The 19,494-nt window shown below is 39.9% G+C and overlaps 1 protein-coding gene across 1 annotated transcript in view; it reads left to right on the top strand.

The window, feature by feature from the left end:
* The window catches only part of LOC126470675 (ATP-dependent helicase brm-like), a 202,922-nt gene that overhangs the window by 168,200 nt on the left and 15,228 nt on the right, over window positions 1-19,494 (top strand). Inside the window, exons 21-23 of the mRNA XM_050098670.1 lie at window positions 8,832-9,061; window positions 17,581-17,707; window positions 18,031-18,220. Of these exons, the coding sequence (XP_049954627.1) occupies window positions 8,832-9,061; window positions 17,581-17,707; window positions 18,031-18,220 (547 nt within the window). The remainder of the gene's footprint in view (window positions 1-8,831; window positions 9,062-17,580; window positions 17,708-18,030; window positions 18,221-19,494) is intronic.

The following is a 19,494-nucleotide window of genomic DNA, read 5'->3' as shown; positions in this document are numbered from 1 at the left end:
GTATACTGTGTCAGATGGTCACCTGATGTCACTGAATGTCTGCCTTGCCATGAGACCTATCCAATGCCTGTGCATCTCCGGTAAAGTAAACATGGTGTGGTACATGTTTTCAGAATACACAGTGATGCTCCTTGTGTACGACAAAGTTCAAGGTAACAGAGATCTGCTACAATCTGTTCATCATAAGAATAAACCTGATGTAAACATTGCGCTATGTATTCTCTTCCGCGTTTGCTGGAACATCATTGGATTTCCGTTTCACGTGGAACTGCAGCCAAGCTGTCTCAAATACTGTTTAGTACAATAATAAGGGTACATTTTGTGCTGTGCATTACGCGCACATCAACTTAGTGATAATAAGGGACAACAGCTTTACTGGCGCATTTAACTTGGGCAGCACTGGTCTGCAGTGACATGGCCATCTGCAATTCACACTTAAAAAGAGTCAAGCAGAGGAGCAATACAGCTGTGAATGTCATTTAATTTTTAATCAGAATTAAATAACACACTGCAAATTTCCCACAATACCCTCCTTAGACTACTAGGCGAAAACCGCAACACATTATCATTTTTACCTAACGTACTATTGTAATTAAAAACAAGAATGATGAAAATTCCTGACTTAACCACAGGGTAATTTTTCTGCATTAGCTGTGTGTAACGTAAGAGAGTATTGAAGGATTTCACCATATGGTTAAATATTGAAGCCACTGAAGGTATTACTTACAGTCAGTCATCTTGTAATCTCTTAGCTCTTTCCCTATCCGACTCCAATAAATACATGTCAGTTCTGGAAGTGTCACCTTCTATGTTGATAATGAGCCTATCAACAACAGAATCGTTTATGATGAGCCATTCTATATCCTGCCAGCATTCGGCAGTGACACGTGAAAAAGTTGCGTTCGTTAGTTCCAGTACGCCTGACAGCTTAACAGTCTTGTTACTTCTCGGGCCAAATCCCGCAGCTTGGCTCCAGATCAGTTCTGTTGGGTTCATATTGTGATGGTACAGTAGAAAATGTAAAAATGCAGCATTTATATGATGTGCTCGATGCTGTGAAAATGAATGTTTTTCATGTTTCTACGATACTTATCTACCTCTGTGGACAATGGACATAGTCCAAATAAAGAGGATTTGGTTTTCATTTTTGCCTTAAAAATTAAATTGTTATGTTTTCTTAATTTAATCAAATTTTGTGAACAGTCTTTCATAAAATATCGATAATTAAGAATTTGTATTTGAAATGGAAACAGGAATTTCGCGTCCAGTATGTAATTAGAAACACAAATATGTGCATTATGCATAAAAAATGATGATGAGTTTTATAATTACGAGATGTAGGTATTTAAAATTGAACGAGAAAAAAAATGATACTGAGGAGATTTGAACCAACGCACAAATTAACGGAGTAGCTTCACATGCCATTACATGACAGACTGGACTACACATTCAATATAGATTTGATAATCAACTGCAGTATATACAGTGTAGGGAAAACTTCATAGCCGATTACCTTCGTAAATTTATGAAAAACATTAAGAGAACAGCCTATTTCTTGGCACTTTTTAACCATTTTCCATGCCCGTGTTTCACTACAAAACAGAAAGCAGCCTCAGCCATTTTCATACTGCGTATTAACAGCGCGACAATCAGAGCACAACGTTGCAGAGGCTGTGACTGTACACAAATTTTGAAAAAACTACGTAGCTAAAGCATGATTAAGAAAAACTTAGATGGCTGTTAATACATTTGAATATCTTAAAGTTTCATTTAACGTAACTAAGTAAGAAGATATCTAATTCATAAGTAGGACCTACTGGTGTAATACCACCAGTGTATGTGTGCTATGGCTTCTGACCAATCATCACGTTTGTGTTTGTTTACATCAGGTTTATTCTTATGATGAACGGATTATAATCAGTTGTATCATAAATGTTTTGTGCAATATAGAACGTCACTACACAAACTTTTTGCCCAAGTTACACAGCTGCTCTGAGAAACAGGTATCTTCACCATGAAGAGGCAGGACTGTGGAGCTTCACGGCAATGCTGCATGCCCAAATTTGAAGCTAATGTACTGCATTGTGTTGAAGAGAATGTGGCAATGACTACTCTAACAATTGCTTGTCACAGCATTGTTTGCGATGTTCTGCATGAGCAACAATTACATCCATACCATTTACAAAGGGTACACACTATGAGTGCAACTGATTTTTCCACAACACGTTGCTTGCTGCATGTGTTTTCTGCACCACTGCATCGACACACCTGTTTTTCCGCATCGAATTCTGTTCACGGATGAATGGACATTCACTATGGGCCATATTCCGAATTAGTGAAACAGCCATGTCTGGGCAAATGAAAACCCTTGTGCCATGCATGTTCAGGGATCTTGGCACTGGTTTCGTATTAACATGTGGGCAAATATTCTGGATGGGCCATACTTCCTGCCACTCAAGCCAACTGATCGTACATACTTGATATTCCTACAAAACGTATTACACCTGTTCTTGGGAGCTGTGCCACTGAATGTCTCTCAAGAAATAGGGTTTCAGCATGATGGTGCACCACCTCACTTCTCACATACAGTTCGTAGACATCTCAGCAGACAATATGCTGGAAGATGGATAGGTGGAGATGGTCCAACCACATGGCTGCTGCGATTACCAGGTTTAACTCCTATGGACACCTTCTTTTTGGGCAATATGTGAAGTTTAACTTAAGAGACTCCTGTAGAGACTGAGGAAGGTCTGCTGGTGTGGGTTCTGGTCAGTGCACTATGAATTGAAGAGACACCAGATGCAATGGAGAGTGCATACCAGAACAGGCTTCATATTTACAATGACTGTAACATTGTTGGTGGTCGCCACATTGAGCTGCTATTGCAATGCATCAGTACTTTTCTCTACGTACAATATGCTGGGTTCTTTTTTCTTTTGTTTGTATTAATGTGAAAATACAATGTTGCCACAAGAAAATGTGTTTGAGTGATAAATTGATGTTTTGTTACTCTTCCTTTCGAATTGTTACCTAATAATTGTGCTGTGTCACGCCTAATCCAGTTCCTCAATGAGAAGTGGCTGAGTTAAAGATCTGAATTGAAAGTATCATAAAATGGAAAGTGTTATTTCTGAACATGGGTTCCTACTCAAAATATTATGTACACTCTCCCCTCTGCAAGTCTGAGAAGTTTATAATAGGAATTTCTGAACACCCCATATAGTGGAGTTATTTTCAGTTTATTAATTGTTAAGTCAGCTATTATGTAAAAAAGCTAAACAGCTGGAGCTGTCAGCTGTTTACCACACTGAAGAGCCTGTCCCAAATGTAACATGCTGTTGGTATGTCTTTGACAAAATCGATTTCATTATGTCCACTGTCACTGTCAGAAATACTTCCCATAGCATGAGGGGTATCCAGTGCGTCACCCCAGCCTCAGCTCTCCCAACATCTGAAGAGACCCAGAGGCTTAAATTGCACCCCTCTACAACAGAAGTAGGTCCATAGCTATTATAAAACTTCAGATAGTTCAACATAACTCAAGGATTGTATTGCAGCAGATTACTGTTTTAGACTTGGAACATGACCGGTCACATTCCACCAGAGGCATTCACACCCATCTTGGAAGATAAACTGCGCATTTGGTGCAAGTGGTGATCATGTATTTCAATACCTCAGATAACTGGTTTACACCATAGTACATGTACAGGGTGTTCCTTGATAGTGACCGGGCCAAATATCTCCCGAAATAAGCATCAAACGAAAAAACTACAAAGAACGAAACTCGTCTAGCTTGACGGGGAAAACCAAATGGCGCTATGGTTGGCCCACTAGATGGTGCTGCTGTAGGTCAAACGGATATCAACTGCGTTTTTTTTTAAACAGGACCCCCCCATTTTTTACTACATATTCGTGTAGTACGTAAAGAAATATTAATGTTTTAGTTTGACCACTTTTTTCGCTTCGTGATAGAGGGCGCTGTAATAATCACAAACGTATAAGTACGTGGTATCACGTAACATTCTGCCAGTGTGGACGATATTTGCTTTGTGGTAAATTACCCATGTTAAAATGGACCGTTTACCAATTACAGAAAAGGTCGATATTGTGTTGATGTATGGCTACTGTGATCAAAATGCCCAACACACGTGTGCTGTGTATGCTGCTCGGTATCCTGGATGACGACATCCAAGTGTCCAGACTGTTCATTCGATAGTTACGTTATTTAAGGAAACAGGAAGTGTTCAGCCACATGTGAAAAATCAACCATGACCTGCAACAAATGATGATGCCCAAGTAGGTGTTTTAGCTGCTGCGGTGAGAATTGGGAATCTCAAAAACATCGGTGTTGAGAATGCTACATCAACATCGATTGCACCCATACCATATTTCTATGCACCAGAAATTGCATGGTGACGACTTTGAACATCGTGTACAGTTCTGCCACTGGGCACAAGAGAAATTACGGGACGATGACAGATTTTTTGCACGCGTTCTATTTAGTGACGAAGCACCATTCACCAACAGCGGTAATGTAAACCGGCATTATATGCACTATTGGGCAATGGAAAATCCACGATGGCTGCGACAAGTGGAACATCAGTGACCTTGGCGGGTTAATGTATGGTGCGGCATTATGGGAGGAAGGATAATTGGCCCCCATTATATTGATGGCAATCTAAATGGTGCAATGTATACTGATTTCCTACATAATGTTCTACCGATGTTACTACAAGATGTTTCACTGCATGACAGAATGGCGGTGTACTTCCAACATGATGGATGTCTGGCACATAGCTTGCATGCGGTTGAAGCGATATTGAGTAGCATATTTCATGACAGGTGGATTGGTCGTCGAAGCATCATACCATGGCCCGCAAGTTCACCGGATCTGACGTCCCCGGATTTCTTTCTGTGGGGAAAGTTGAAGGATATTTGCTGTAGTGATCCACCGACAACCCCTGACAACATGCGTCAGCACATTGTCAATGCATGTGCGAACATTACAGAAGGCAAACTACTCGCTGTTGAGAGGAATGTCGTTATGCGTATTGCCAAATGCATTGAGGTTGACGGACATCATTTTGATCATTTATTGCATTGATGTGATATTTACAGGTAATATTGTCGTGACAGCATGCGTTCTCAGAAATGATAAGTTCACAAAGGTATATGTATCACATTGGAACAACCGAAATAAAATGGTCAAACATACCTACGTTCTGTATTTTAATTTAAAAACCCACCTGTTACCAACTCTTTGTCTAAAATTGTGAGCCATATGTTTGTGACTATTACAGCGCCATCTATCACAAAGCGAAAAAAGTGGTCCAACTAAAACATTCATATTTCTTTATATACTGCACAAATATGTAATAAAAATGGGGTTTCTTATTTTAAAAAAAAGTAAGTTGATATCCGTTTGACCTATGGCAGCACCATCTAGCGGGCCAACCATAGCGCCATCTGGTTTCCCCCTTCAAGCTAGACAAGTTTCGTTCTTTGTAGTTTTCTCGTTTGACGCTTATTCCGTGAGATATTGTGCCCAGTCATGATCAATGGACCACCCTGTATATGGTGAACCCATACTGCACTGACAGAATTTTTTAGGTTGTTCAGGGACATTTTCTTAGGATTTTGGTATAAGGGGCCACGGTCTCTGGTGGCTCATTATAGAGTAATTATGTGTTAATAATTTATACAGGTACCTTTGTTCCTGTGAAAATACCTTCATAGCAGTGAAAGAACCTGTAATATGCACTCACCGAAACATACTGTTTATTACTGTTAACATACAACTATAAAACAAACTTGATGCAGACTGCATTGTTGAATCCCAACTTGAGAGCAAATAGTAAATTGAGCATTACTGTTGTCAGCAGCAAGTGCTGTCAGTGGTTTGTTCCCAAACAAGACACACAACTTATACCGCTTACATTTGCACTGTTGAGCAGATACTTTCAGTGCAATATAGATACAAAGATAAATGAGGGTAAGAGATCAAACAAAATGCAATTACTCCATAACAAACCACTGGAAAATTTTCATATACCAAAACATTCAGAAAGTACCCATGTCTACATACAACTTCCAGAATTTTGTCTGTGTACAACCTACAATATGTAGGTGCTATCCCTAATAACTTCATTGTTGATGAGACATTAAACCCAAATCGTCTTTCTTCTTTTTCCTCAGTGACGTATGTTTTACTCATTTTGGATGTATTCATACTCTGTTACTGTGATTCCTTTGTATTTAATGTGATAAGTTTGCTTCTTCTACAAAGCAGATGTTATTAAGTGCATATTATTTACAGATAAATCACAGAAAGTAATAGTTCGGGACTCTTTTGAAAATGTTAAATGTGAAAAATTTCTGGGGGTGGATACCTCTTGGCCAACACAATATTCTAGAAGTTTGTTGAATAACTCTTATGTTAGTCTAGGTTTCAGACCCCTCATTTGCTGTTATTGGTCCTTGGGGCAAGTGTGGCAGATCCCTCCTGCCAGTATATGAGGTGCTATCCAAAATTTTCGGGACTGGTGCTGCCATCTCTTAAAAACCTTACCTTTGGACTATGGTCACCATCACCCTTGAAGTAGTTCCCATCCGCATGTAGACACCAGTCCCAGCACTTCTGCCACTGGTCAAACGTTTTCTGGAATTCCTGTTCTTTGAGGGTGTTTATCTCCGCGATGCTTATTGAATCCTCTCTCGAGTGTTGAACCGACAGCCTTTCAACTTGAGTTTCAGTTTTGGGGATAACGCAAAGTTGCAAGGTGCCAAATCAGGTGAGTACAGTGGGTGGGGTACAACCGCCATGTTGCTTTTTGCCAAGAAGGTCCTGGTTCAGCAAGGACGTGTGACAGGGTGCATTGTTGGGATGCAGCAGCCAGTTCCCTTGGCGCCAAAGTTCAGGCCGTCATCGCCGCACGTTTTCACGGAGCCATCGCGAAACGTCACAGTAGTAGGCGGAATTCACTGTTTGGTTGGGTGGGACGAATTCTTTGTGGACAATTCCCTTGGTATCAAAGAAAACGATGATCATGCTCTTCACTTTGCTCTTCACCTGTCTCGCTTTTTTGGGTCTTGGAGAGCCTGGGCTCTTCCACTGGGACAGTTGTTGCTTTGTCTCTGGGCCATAACTGTAAGTCCGGCTCTCGTCACCAGTGATAACCCGTGGCAAGAAGGTTGGATTATCAGATGCGGTCTGCTGAAGGTCCGTGCTCACTTCAACATGCTGTGCCTTCTGATTGGCAGTCAAGATCCAATGGTTCGACGTTGATCCGCACAAACCAATTGTTGAAGTTTGGCTAACAGGTCTTCCAGTGTGAGTATCATCTTCGACGTCTGTACGGCCGGCCCTGAACCGAGCATGCCACTCTCACACACACACACACACACACACACACACACACACACACACACACACACATGCATGGCTCATGCTCTGTCCTCCAAACACTTGTTGAATCATTGCAAGGGTCTCCGTAGCACTTTTCCTGAGATTCACACAGAATTTGATACACACGCGCTGTTCTGTTCGCGGACCCGTTGTAAAATCGCCACACACCAAACACAGGGTATTATGGAAATCACTGTGGACACACAACACGTCCTCCCAGCTGAATGCCACTCCGCACACTAATTCATCAGATATGCAGCTCTTGCCACCTAGTGGTGCAAAGATCTACTACTCCTACTTTCCAGATGGCAGCACCAGTCCCGAAAGTTTTGGATTCCACCTTGTATTACCTAGAGGCAGAGTGTACCCTGTATGGCACGAGTGGAGCTGGTTCAGGTGCTCACAAAGGATGCCTTAAGGTGTGATCGCCAGGACTAGCTGGCAGCCTTGCATTGCACTGATGGTTACAGGTATCCAGCCAGGTATACTTCTGAACATATGAGAGCAGACAGAAATGCCAACTGTGCAGGGCAGTGGTTTTTCTATCTGCACTGTAAACATTCGTAAAATACATTCAGCCATGCCATTGAGGCAGGGTGAAATGGAGGTGCAGCAAAATGTTCGATTCCCTTCAGAGTGCAAAACCATCAAAAACCAGTGGATTCAAATTGTTGTCCATTATTAGTGGCAAGAACTCGTAGACCTCAGTAGATAGAAAACTCAGTGGCTTGGGCCTTAGTGGTATTCTCCATCGCGGTCTGTTGCTTTTTGATGATGTATGGGTAATGAGAAGAAGCTTTTATTAAAACCAGCCATGTAGCCATATGGAATACACTCATGAACCTGATCTCTCGGCTGTTTAGTGTGGGCTGGTAGGCTTGGGGTCTGTACTGGCTGCTGTGTCTGACGAGCTTGGTGGTGTTTGGCCGTGTGTGTGATATTCTCATTGACTTATGGCCAGATGATTTCTCCCATCAATTTTATCATCATCATCATCATCAAACAACAGGGTTGCTTGTCATATTATCATTCCTGAAAAAAAAAAAATCATTTGTGTTTTCTGATGAGTACCTGTCATTTGTTTAAGCAAATGTGAAGAAGAGTGTGGTTTGCATTTTGAAAATATGTGTTGTTACTCGCTCTTCTAAGTTTTTACACTTCACCTTCTAGTGTGTTTGCAGAGTGACTGCCTCAGCCTTTTTAATATAGTGGTCATCCAGACATATATATCTGTTACGGCAGTTTAATTGTCCCTTTCTCAACTTCCCATTTTCTTTTGTTATATGTCTGTCTCCTGCACATTTATGTCCTGTGTCTTATCAGATATGAGTCAAGTAAATAGAAAACTTGTAGCAGTGTAATTTTGTGAAATGATTGGTTCATCTGTACTACATGGTATAATAATGTGAAATGTTTTCGATAACAGGCCCTGGAAGAGGATGAAGAAGATGGTGAAGAGGAACAAGCAGTGCATCGATCAAACAAGAAATCACGCAAACGTCAGCGGCTTGACCTTCCGGTCTCACCAGCACCCAACATTTCAGGGGAACCTCACAAGAAACGCCGTAATCGTGATCAAGTCTCCAATTTAGAATCAGTAAATCTGAAGTTGCAGATGAAAGAATTACTTGATGTTGTTATAGGTTATGCTGATAGGTAAGTCTTTCCTTGCTACCCAAAAAACTGGAGTTTAGTTTTTGGATTTAAGTATCTGGTACAATCAGAAGTTAGACTGCTGTTCATTTTCTTTTGTTTATCAACAGAAAAAATATTGCGTAGAAAAAATAATCCCAAAAACATTTAGCTAGCTGTCTGGATATCATTCAAGAAACTTCTTGTGCTTGCCTTCACCTTCTTTATGACAATCTTTGCTCAGTTGACATACTACCTGTGGAATAGCAGAAAGGGTGTGATTAGGAAGGTATGGATTTGTTTGTAATTAAAAGCACATTATAACCTCCCACAGATATGCATTTCTGTTGTGGTGGGCATCAAAATTATGCTTTGTTGATAGCCATTTGAGGCCCTGAAGATGAAGATGTGCTTTGAAATGCGCATTGACAAATAAAATACACTATTGTAAAGACGTTAGACAGGCTTTATTGTTAAGTTTACCAGCAGACATTCTTGTTTTTGAACTTCATCAAATGTTTTATTGTAAAATTTCATTGTGATACTTGTATTATAAAGTGTGATAAGTGTGGGTGTGGATGTAGGTTACTCTGCCAGACTGTTGCACGAGTTATGGGTTGATGTTTCAATTAGGTGATTGTTGTGGGGACCTTGACAGGGAACTCATAGAGGCTCTCACATAAAGCTGTAGACTACGTAGAAGAAGTAAGACAATCCAGGGGGAAAATATTTGTATCTAGGGACCTGAAAATGTAGCGCCTATTTTTGGTGAATTTCACGTCTTTTTTTTGCCAAAATTCACGTGTGTGTGTCACTAACCATTGCCACCAAGAATAACTCCGAAAGTATGATAGTAGCTGACACATTTGTGGGACAAATGTTGCATGGGACAACGGGGGCCATAATATGATGTTGGTTTTTTTTTTGTTGCTAGATGGGGCTGCTTCAGAGATGTGAAGGTCAACGTCGTTGTTTTTTCTTTTTTAAAGTGTGATGCTATAGTTTGATAACTATTTTCTGATAGTGGCTATTGAGACAAATCCAATGATGTGTATCAGTAAGGTCTTTGAAGGTCAACAAAGGTGGCATGAGTGTCCATTTACAGAAGGTGTTCGAAGTGATTTCCATTGGTTCAATGCAGTGCTGCAATCATCTTATCATGGATTGAGTTATATTCCTTATCACATCAGCACTTATTGAAGCACATGCTCTGACACTTCTCTCTCACATATCTCCAGGTGTAGTTTGAACATCTTTATAAACAATATCTTTTATGAATCCCCACAAGAAAAAAAATCCAGAAGCTTCAAGTCTGGCGAACGAGCTGGCTGTGACACATCTCCTCCACATCCAATTCCACATTTTTGGGAATTGTCTCTGCAACTGATTTCTAGCCATCAATGAAAAATGTATCGGACACCCATCGTGTTGATATCACATTCTGTTCTTTGTTCCTATAGGTATTTCTTCCAATAACAGACCTAATGTTTCTTGCAGGAATGTAGTGTAATTCCTAACTTAAGATTTTCAGTAGTTCTGTCCTCCAGAATCCCCCACCATACATTCACTGACTATGGTTTTTGGTGTGCAACTTGCCTCAGCCAACATGGGTTTTCAGTTGCCCAATAATGCTTATGTGAATTAACATTTCTATGGTTAGTGAATGTGGCCTCGTCAGTAAATAAAATCAAATTAATAAACGTGTCGTCTCTCTAATCTGAAGTTGAGCCCATCGGCAGAATTCAATGCGGTGTATACAATCCGTACCAGTTAATTCTTGGTGGAGACTGATATGGTAAGGATGATATTTATGGTGATGCAAACATGAACAACACTGCTATGGCTCATGCCTGATTCCATTGATTTGATGTGAACTACCACAAGGATCTCTAACCACAGTGGTGAGAGTACCAATTTCTGTTTCCTTGTTAGTAACTTTCCTTTGTGGGATATGTTTCTGTTGTGTTAAAGATGCAGTTGTTCTCAATTTATCATACACATATTTAAACATAAGTTTTGTAAGGTGAGTAAGTTGAGGATATCTTACAGCGTAGAAGTCTCTAGCTCTCACTGAATTTCATTGCCATTCTCTGTAAATGACTCGTATCGACTTGTTCTTTGAGGGAATACGTCATTCACACTCGCTTGATTTGACAATACTAGTCTTACTGTTCCTATCAGTGTTGTATTGTGAAACTGTCAGATGGTGTTTACATGTCAGTGACATGTTAGATGGATACGTCGTATTTGGCAAATCTTTACTATTTGCACAATACACGAGAGAGATTGTCAGAGCATGTGCTTCGATAAGTGCTGAGGTGATAAGGAATACCACTCAATCCCTGATAAGAAGATTGCAGCACTGCATAATTTTGTATATTTGCATCTTGAGTCAGAAGTTGCATCTACTTTCACATTTATTGCCAAATGCAAATTTTTTGGCGATGAATGTTTGGGTGGCAATCAGCATTCCAATCATTTACATACTTCTATACTAGTATTTACTACAAAAATGAAAGAAAGTGCACCTCAAAATTAGTTCAGGAAGTTCATCACTATAGAAATGGTAGTTCTGTTGTGTAGTGACTCGATGTGTAGTGACATCTATGAAGGTGTGAAAGTGCTGTTCTTTAGGTTAGTCAGGAGACATTTGGCTCTCCCATTCCAGCATATCTGGGTCGTATGGCTGGTGAGGGAGACAGGAACAGTCAGTGTACATGAAAATATTATTCCATTAAGCTCGAACAACTGCAGGCGCATGCTTTCATCTCGGGCACAGCCTGGCATTGGCCTGTTATGTCCCCGTGTCAGTACAGTATGCATGGCAGACATAGCTGAAGTTTACACATGCTACTGGAAAGCAGTGTCTTATTCGACAATATTGATGCACTGGTTGCTGGAATGGAAGTGGCAGCCACAGCCCCGCGGCTTGGGTGGCAGCGGTCGGAAGAAGACTTCTGGTGTAGTGGACAGGTGCCCAGTGATGCGGCAGATGCAGTGCTGCCCAGAGTGACGAATGCTGGGATACTACAAGGTGTCGGACCTCAGTGATGCAGAGGTAGGAGGACCTCAGTTTGTGCCTTGGACCGTGAGGCGGCAGCAGCAGGATAAATCGGCAGGTGGTCTTGTGGAGACAGAAGCAAAGTGAAGGTGACATGATGGTTAGGTCATCAGGCAGCAGTTGTTAGTTCACACCCTAACTGTGTAGAAGAATGACATTAACCCCAAAACGGAGACAGATGTGTGACCCACACATGTCGATACCTGCTCAGCTGGCCTTTATATGCCCAAAGGGGGCTCCTTAACACGAAAGAGGAGTACTACTGCGTACTTCAGTACTGTCAATACTTCCTGAAGGCTGGTCATTGCCTGGAGAACTGGGTCCTTATTGAGGAAGCTGCCACTACTGTGGAATGCTGCATTGGCTGGCTGCGACTTATGCCCTGGAAATGGAACTGGACTTTTATCATGGCCTAATTGCTGCAGTAAAATGCTCTTACTAAAAGCCTGCCCTCTTTAAATTTGAAATAGTGCAAAATAGTGCATGTTTACAACCACCTCTACATGGAACCATATACCCCAGGAGTATTTCAGGAGGTCTTACGTAATGGGAATATCTGTTTCATTGGAACAAGTGCATTTCGGAACTCCTATGGTGCCATCCTCCAATATTGCTCTCTCTCATATTATGCTTTACCACCTTTGTAGAATTTAGTAAGTGGAGAGTAGTCAGTTATTCACACTGAGGTAAACGTAATCAGATCTGCACATGCCTGGCAGATAGAGCACTGCTGAAAATCAAATGTCAACATTAGTGCTCACGAAGACAATCTGAATGTTTTACAACTGATTTGATATGTTTCAGTGTAGTGATGGCTTTCAAAAGGGGATGTATTATGTTACAAATACAATACACCAGGTTGTTGAAGTGTGCAGTCCAGTCTTCCAGTAGGCTCAAAGACACCATGATATCAGAAATACTTCTCTGTAACAGTGTGTGTGTGTGTGTGTGTGTGTGTGTGTGTGTGTGTGTGTGTGTGTGTTTTTCTTTGTGTGGATGGGTGGGTTGGTGAGAGCACGCTTGTTGCACTGTGGGTATACAAATGCGTGCCAACTACAGAGAACCTCACAGCGTTTCAAATAACAAGTGTGAAATGTTGCCAAATTATTGCTGAAAGTAACCATAATATCATTCACTTGAACTGGGATAGGGAAACCATGAAAAACCTTATTCTGGATGCCCTGCTCGAGGTTTGAGCCAAATGCAAGGCCCTGTAGCAAGAAGGGCCACAGTGTGGGTACGTGAACAGCATCAACAGTCCCACCAAGTTAACAGTGCTGTGGGAGACATTCAAGAGGCTTTAATTGCAAGGCAGGTGGTGCCATACCATTGCTGCAAGATGAATGCCATCTCTACACAAGCCTAAAAGATGCGTCCTAGAAAAGTGTGGAGATTTAGCGAGGATTACAGGCAACTGTTAAACAGAATTCAGTTTTCCGTAACTACAGAAATATTCTTAAAGTGAGCACTTGGAGCTTCAGCTCCATGAATTACATTCTAACTGTCCCATTTCTACACAGATTGATTCAACATTGTCTGTGGCATGTGACACAATAAGATTCATTACAGCTTGCTGTGGCAATTCAGAGCGAAGCTCAGGAAATTCTACTTAACGTTTTAAATGTACAATAAGAGGGAGGATAATTTTCTAAATTGTGGAATGGAGCTCTTTTCTGTTCCCTCACTGGAACCCAGGAGAAACAAAATCAACTTTACAAAGTATCAATCTACTGTCTTCAGTAGTTGTGTAGGGAATGTCACCTTGTCTTGCTTATAGTATACAGACAATGACACTCCTTATTTGCTTTCAGTGTGGGTGCAGGAGATATATGAACAGATCCTCATACCTGAAGGGATTTAGTCTGGTCAAAGTAGAATTTGGGACTAACCCCATTTTCACCTACTATGTAGGAGTTGCTGAGCTGCAATTTAATATCAGATGGCAACAGCACCTCATGTTTCAGCAAACATACAAAATGAATTCTGTACCTCCAGGCACCATGCTCCACATGCATCCATGTGCTCAAAAACCACAGAGTGATGTGACATCATGGTAAAGATACAGAACTCATATTTGAGAAGAAAAGGAGTTCAAATCTCCATCCAGCCATCCATATTTAGATTTCTCTTGAGTTCTTAATTCACTTGATTAGATTGCTAGAATGAGTCCTTAGAGAAACCCACAGCTATACCAGATTCATTGCCTACATTTTTGAGTAGAAACCTAACTTTGTAATTCCAATTTCCTATAATCTAACTGTCAGTGCTTGCAGCAGTTCCCACACTGTACACACAGGGTCAAGACATAAATTGCTTGATAAAATATACAAAAGAAATCAAAGTCAATTGCAGTTGATTTTACTAAAATGTACTTTGTGTTTTAACCTTCCATATTCTATACAAATTTTTACGTGTTTACTTTTATTTTAACAATTACAGTTTCAAAAGGAACCTTACTGTGTACTGTCCTATAACTGAAGAAGGAACAGTTTGCAGGAAGCACATTGACAGATGTGACTTGGAACCATGAAATTCTTTTCTAGCATATTTGCATAAAATTGTGAAAGCTTCAGGTAACTGTAATGATAAGAACCAAGAAGGTCTCTGCCCCTGCAGTGGGATTTTTTTAATGACATCAGAGATCATAATTGTATTCCTGAGTATGAGGACACAAAGTGGCCCTTTAAAGATTCAATACTAGCTGTAAAAATAATACTTATGTGCAGATATAATCTGACAATCATGTTCAAATCTAATCCATTTAACTTTTTACTGATATTTTTCATTTTGTAGTCTCTAGTAAAGATGACATAGCTACTAAAAATAAATGAATGATTATTGACATTCTCAAAACAAACATTACTTCGTTATATGGCATTTGATTTCGTCCGTTCTTCTTTTTGTCTCAAAATGAATAAATTTTACATTAGTATTTTGAACAAAGAAACCCCCCCACCAGTATCTTAATTTCGTAGAAGAGTGTGGTGGTTTGTCTGTCCATATAATTTTAATGTCAATTTACTGGCATACCAGAATACATTTCAGATAACAGTTCAATGAAAGGTTTGCAGCAAGATTAAATTTATCTTTTGTATAAAGATAATGAGTTCATTTTGCTATCCTTGCACCTCAGCAATACAAAGCTCATAGCTATTCACACACAATGGAGGACGTTACCAGTGCAAGACACACAAGATTACCAAAAGGGTCTCTCTCATCACACCTCAAAGGTAACACCTCTGGTGGTGATCTGTTCATAAAGGGATGGGCTCTGCAGCCTTCAGTTATTGCTTTGTTAGCCTTGAATTCCATCTATATCTTCTTGCTGCATCCATTACCAGATCCTCACTGTGTACTTGTTTTCTTTTGGACTGCTTTTAACTCTAATATGAAAACTTGTATTATAGACATAAACTTGCTTGGAATATACTCTTTAGCCTATGCTGCTCTAGGCTCATCATTGTTTGTGTCTGTATCTGCTCCTCTGTATTTTCTACTTGTAATAGACCTCTGTTAGTACTGACACAAAATTTATTGAATTTGGTAGATATCAGTTGAAAGAAGTTGAGTGATTTCAATCCATGCCAGCAGATCATTAGTACTGGGTGTCCAAAAGCACTGCTAGTAGTTAAGTTACAGGAATGCTCTTCTGCCTGAATATCTCGGTTTTCTGTCCCCTATCTCTCCATCCTTTCCTTCCAGTTTGTGACTATTCAGTTTCTTAGTTCTGTTTGTTTCAACGTACCCTCATAATACTGTGTGCTTGTATTACATGTATATTGGAATTTTAATTTATATTTTGTCCTGACAGATGTGAAAATTACCGAACTATCAGTTTAATAGGTCACAGCTGCAAAATACTAACACGAATTCTTTACAGACGAATGGAAAAACTAGTAGAAGCCAACCTCGGGGAAGATCAGTTTGGATTCCGTAGAAACACTGGAACACGTGAGGCAATACTGACCTTACGACTTGTCTTAGAAGAAAGATTAAGGAAAGGCAAACCTACTTTTCTAGCATTTGTAGACTTAGAGAAAGCTTTTGACAATGTTGACTGGAATACTCTCTTTCAAATTCTAAAGGTGGCAGGGGTAAAATACAGGGAGCGAAAGGCTATTTACAATTTGTACAGAAACCAGATGGCAGTTATAAGGGTCGAGGGGCATGAAAGGGAAGCAGTGGTTGGGAAGGGAGTGAGACAGGGTTGTAGCCCCTCCCCGATGTTATTCAGTCTGTATATTGAGCAAGCAGTAAAGGAAACAAAAGAAAAATTCGGAGTAGGTATTAAAATCCATGGAGAAGAAATAAAAACTTTGAGGTTCGCTGATGACATTGTAATTCTGTCAGAGACAGCAAAGGACTTGGAAGAGCAGTTGAATGGAATGGACAGTGTCTTGAAAGGAGGATATAAGATGAACTTCAACAAAAGCAAAACGAAGATAATGGAATGTAGTCGAATTAAGTCGGGTGATGCTGAGGGAATTAGATTAGGAAATGAGACACTTAAAGTAGTAAAGGAGTTTTGCTATTTGGGGAGCAAAATAACTGATGATGGTCGAAGTAGAGAGGATATAAAATGTAGACTGGCAATGGCAAGGAAAGCGTTTCTGAAGAAGAGAAATTTGTTAACATCGAGTATAGATTTAAGTGTCAGGAAGTCATTTCTGAAAGCATTTGTATGGAGTGTAGCCATGTATGGAAGTGAAACATGGACGATAAATAGTTTGGACAAGAAGAGAATAGAAGCATTCAAAATGTGGTGCTACAGAAGAATGCTGAAGATTAGATGGGTAGATCACATAACTAATGAGGAAGTATTAAATAGGATTGGGGAGAAGAGAAGTTTGTGGCACAACTTGACCTGAAGACGGGATCGGTTGGTAGGACATGTTCTGAGGCATCAAGGGATCACCAATTTAGTATTGGAGGGCAGTGTGGAGGGTAAAAATCGTAGAGGGAGACCAAGAGATGAATACACTAAGCAGATTCAGAAGGATGTAGATTGCAGTAGGTACTGGGAGATGAAGAAGCTTGCACAGGATAGAGTAGCATGGAGAGCTGCATCAAACGAGTCTCAGGACTGAAGACCACAACAACAACAACATTTTGTCCATTTTGCTATTTTTAATTGTTGAAGAGTGTGAATTCCTCCTGCTCCTCACCCTCTCCTCCCCTCTCTCTCTCCAGAACTATCATGTATTATTTTGCTTGTAGTGTAGCATATAGTTCTGTCAGCAATGATAGGGCTGAATGTCTGTCATAGGTTCTCCTCTATGAATCCAATCACAGAGAGTGAATAACATTAAAGTTAGACGGCTGGTGTGTAGGTTGGTGTGTTTCTAATGTTTTTGTGTTGAGATTCAAGGTGTTTCACATATTTATTAACTTGACTGTTTCATTAGTTGCAAACTAACAACATGTATACATTGCCATCAAAACAATGACAAACTCTGTATACACTGTGTGCGTATCTTTCCAGTGATGGCCGGTACATAAGTGAGCCATTTATGGAACTGCCTTCGAGAAAGGAACTTCCTGACTATTATAAAATCATAAGGCGGCCTCTCGATATTAAAAAGCTTAAGCAAAGGATTGAAGATAACAAGGTGTGTATTGCGGAACAATTGTTTCCTGTTTATAGTTGCTTCTCTTATAAGTAATGATAATAATTATTTTCAGTTTCTTTTGTATTACTTTCCAACAGGATTAGGTTCCTTTATCTCTTGAAACTGTTTATGTAACTACATCCTGGACAGAATTGCTGCTACTAGTCTAGAATTATGCCACAGTGATTGTGTTTGTAAATGGAATTTTCTTGAAATTATACAGTAAGACTTGAGAAAGTAATTTGTAAAAATGGTAGAATGCATTAGTGATCCATTTGGAAAATTATGATTACATTTTGTGTTTATTATTGTGTTTTTTTCAGTATGTGTCTATGAATGATCTAGCTAAAGATTTTATACTGATGTGCCGTAATGCCCAGAAATACAATGAAGAAGGTTCATTGATTTATGAAGATTCTATTGTTCTTGAAAGAGTGTTCACTGTGGCAAGACAGCGAATGGAATCTGGTGACTGCAGTACTACACAAGTAAAACATGAAGATAATGATATTGGTAATGGATCTTTATACTCGATGAGCGTTCCTAACTAAGTAAGTTTCTGTAATAATAGTTAGTCATAACAAAACTACCAGGAGCCCTGCTAGTGCATGATGGAGTATTTTGGTAACTCGCTTTATTCATTTTACCAGCTTATCTATTTGGAACAGATTGCCCAGAGCTTGAACTAGAATTGATTGTTAGTTCTTCCAAACTATTTTTTGTGGACACAGCTGCATTGTAGTTTCTGTCTGAACATATAGATGTTCATTGTGAAATGAGACATTACTGTGTAGAATATAGACTGTGACTCCACTTGAAACTAGATTACATGGTGAAGAATGAATTGGCATTGAAATAACATTCCATTGTTATTGCTAAGACATGAACTGCAATAGAAAAAGAGAGTGGACCAATATATGTGCGGAAGTAAATTCAGATTGCAGAGGAATCTCAATTGCAGATGGAGAAAGCTGTGCAGAACAATCAATCTGTTTTTCATTTGAGTAATCATCCACAATGTTGTAGTTCCTTGTAAGGCTGCAGCCTACTTTTTTCGTTTCTTTTTGCATGTTTGCGGCATATTGGGACACAAATTTCACAATGCTGAATTTGTGATAGCTAGATTATTTCATTTGTATTGTAGCTTGCATTCTGTAGTGTAGGATTAGTAGATAGGAAGCTTCGCTTGCAATTTTCCGTGCAGACAGTATTACGAGGGTGGTCCCATAAGTACCTGCCCCTACAAAGAAAACACACAAATTTTGGGAAAAAAGTATTTATTTTTCAACTTAGTTCGATACCCTTTTTATAATGAAAACTGTCTTACTCCTCAAAATAGTCCTTAACTGCAGACGTCGCGCCTTCATTTGTTGGAAATCTTCGACTACCAAGCCATTTTTTCAAGTTTGGGAACAGAAAATAATCAGAGGGTGCATGAGGTAGCAATTTAAACTTTAATTCATTAATTTTGGCCATTGCAATAAGGGACTTGGGAGCTGGTGCATTGTCCTGTAGAAACACTTTCTTCTTGGCCAAATGCGGCTGTTTCTGCATGATTTTTTTTTGCCCATACATTGCAATAAGTTTGCATAATACTCGCTGTTGATAGTTTTTCATTTTTTAAGGTAGTCAATGAAAATTATCCCATGCGCATCCCAAAAACTGATGCCATGACCTTGCATGCAGATGAAACGGTCTTTGCCTTTTTTGGAGTTGGTTCTCCAATTTGTGCCGATTGGTTTCAGTGTTCTTTTGTCTCGGGGAGTGAAGTGGTGGACCCGTGTTTC

The sequence above is a fragment of the Schistocerca serialis genome, chromosome 3, assembly GCF_023864345.2.
Source record: "Schistocerca serialis cubense isolate TAMUIC-IGC-003099 chromosome 3, iqSchSeri2.2, whole genome shotgun sequence".
In the NCBI taxonomy this organism is placed as follows: domain Eukaryota; kingdom Metazoa; phylum Arthropoda; class Insecta; order Orthoptera; family Acrididae; genus Schistocerca; species Schistocerca serialis.
This window is presented reverse-complemented; position numbering and strand designations above follow the sequence as displayed.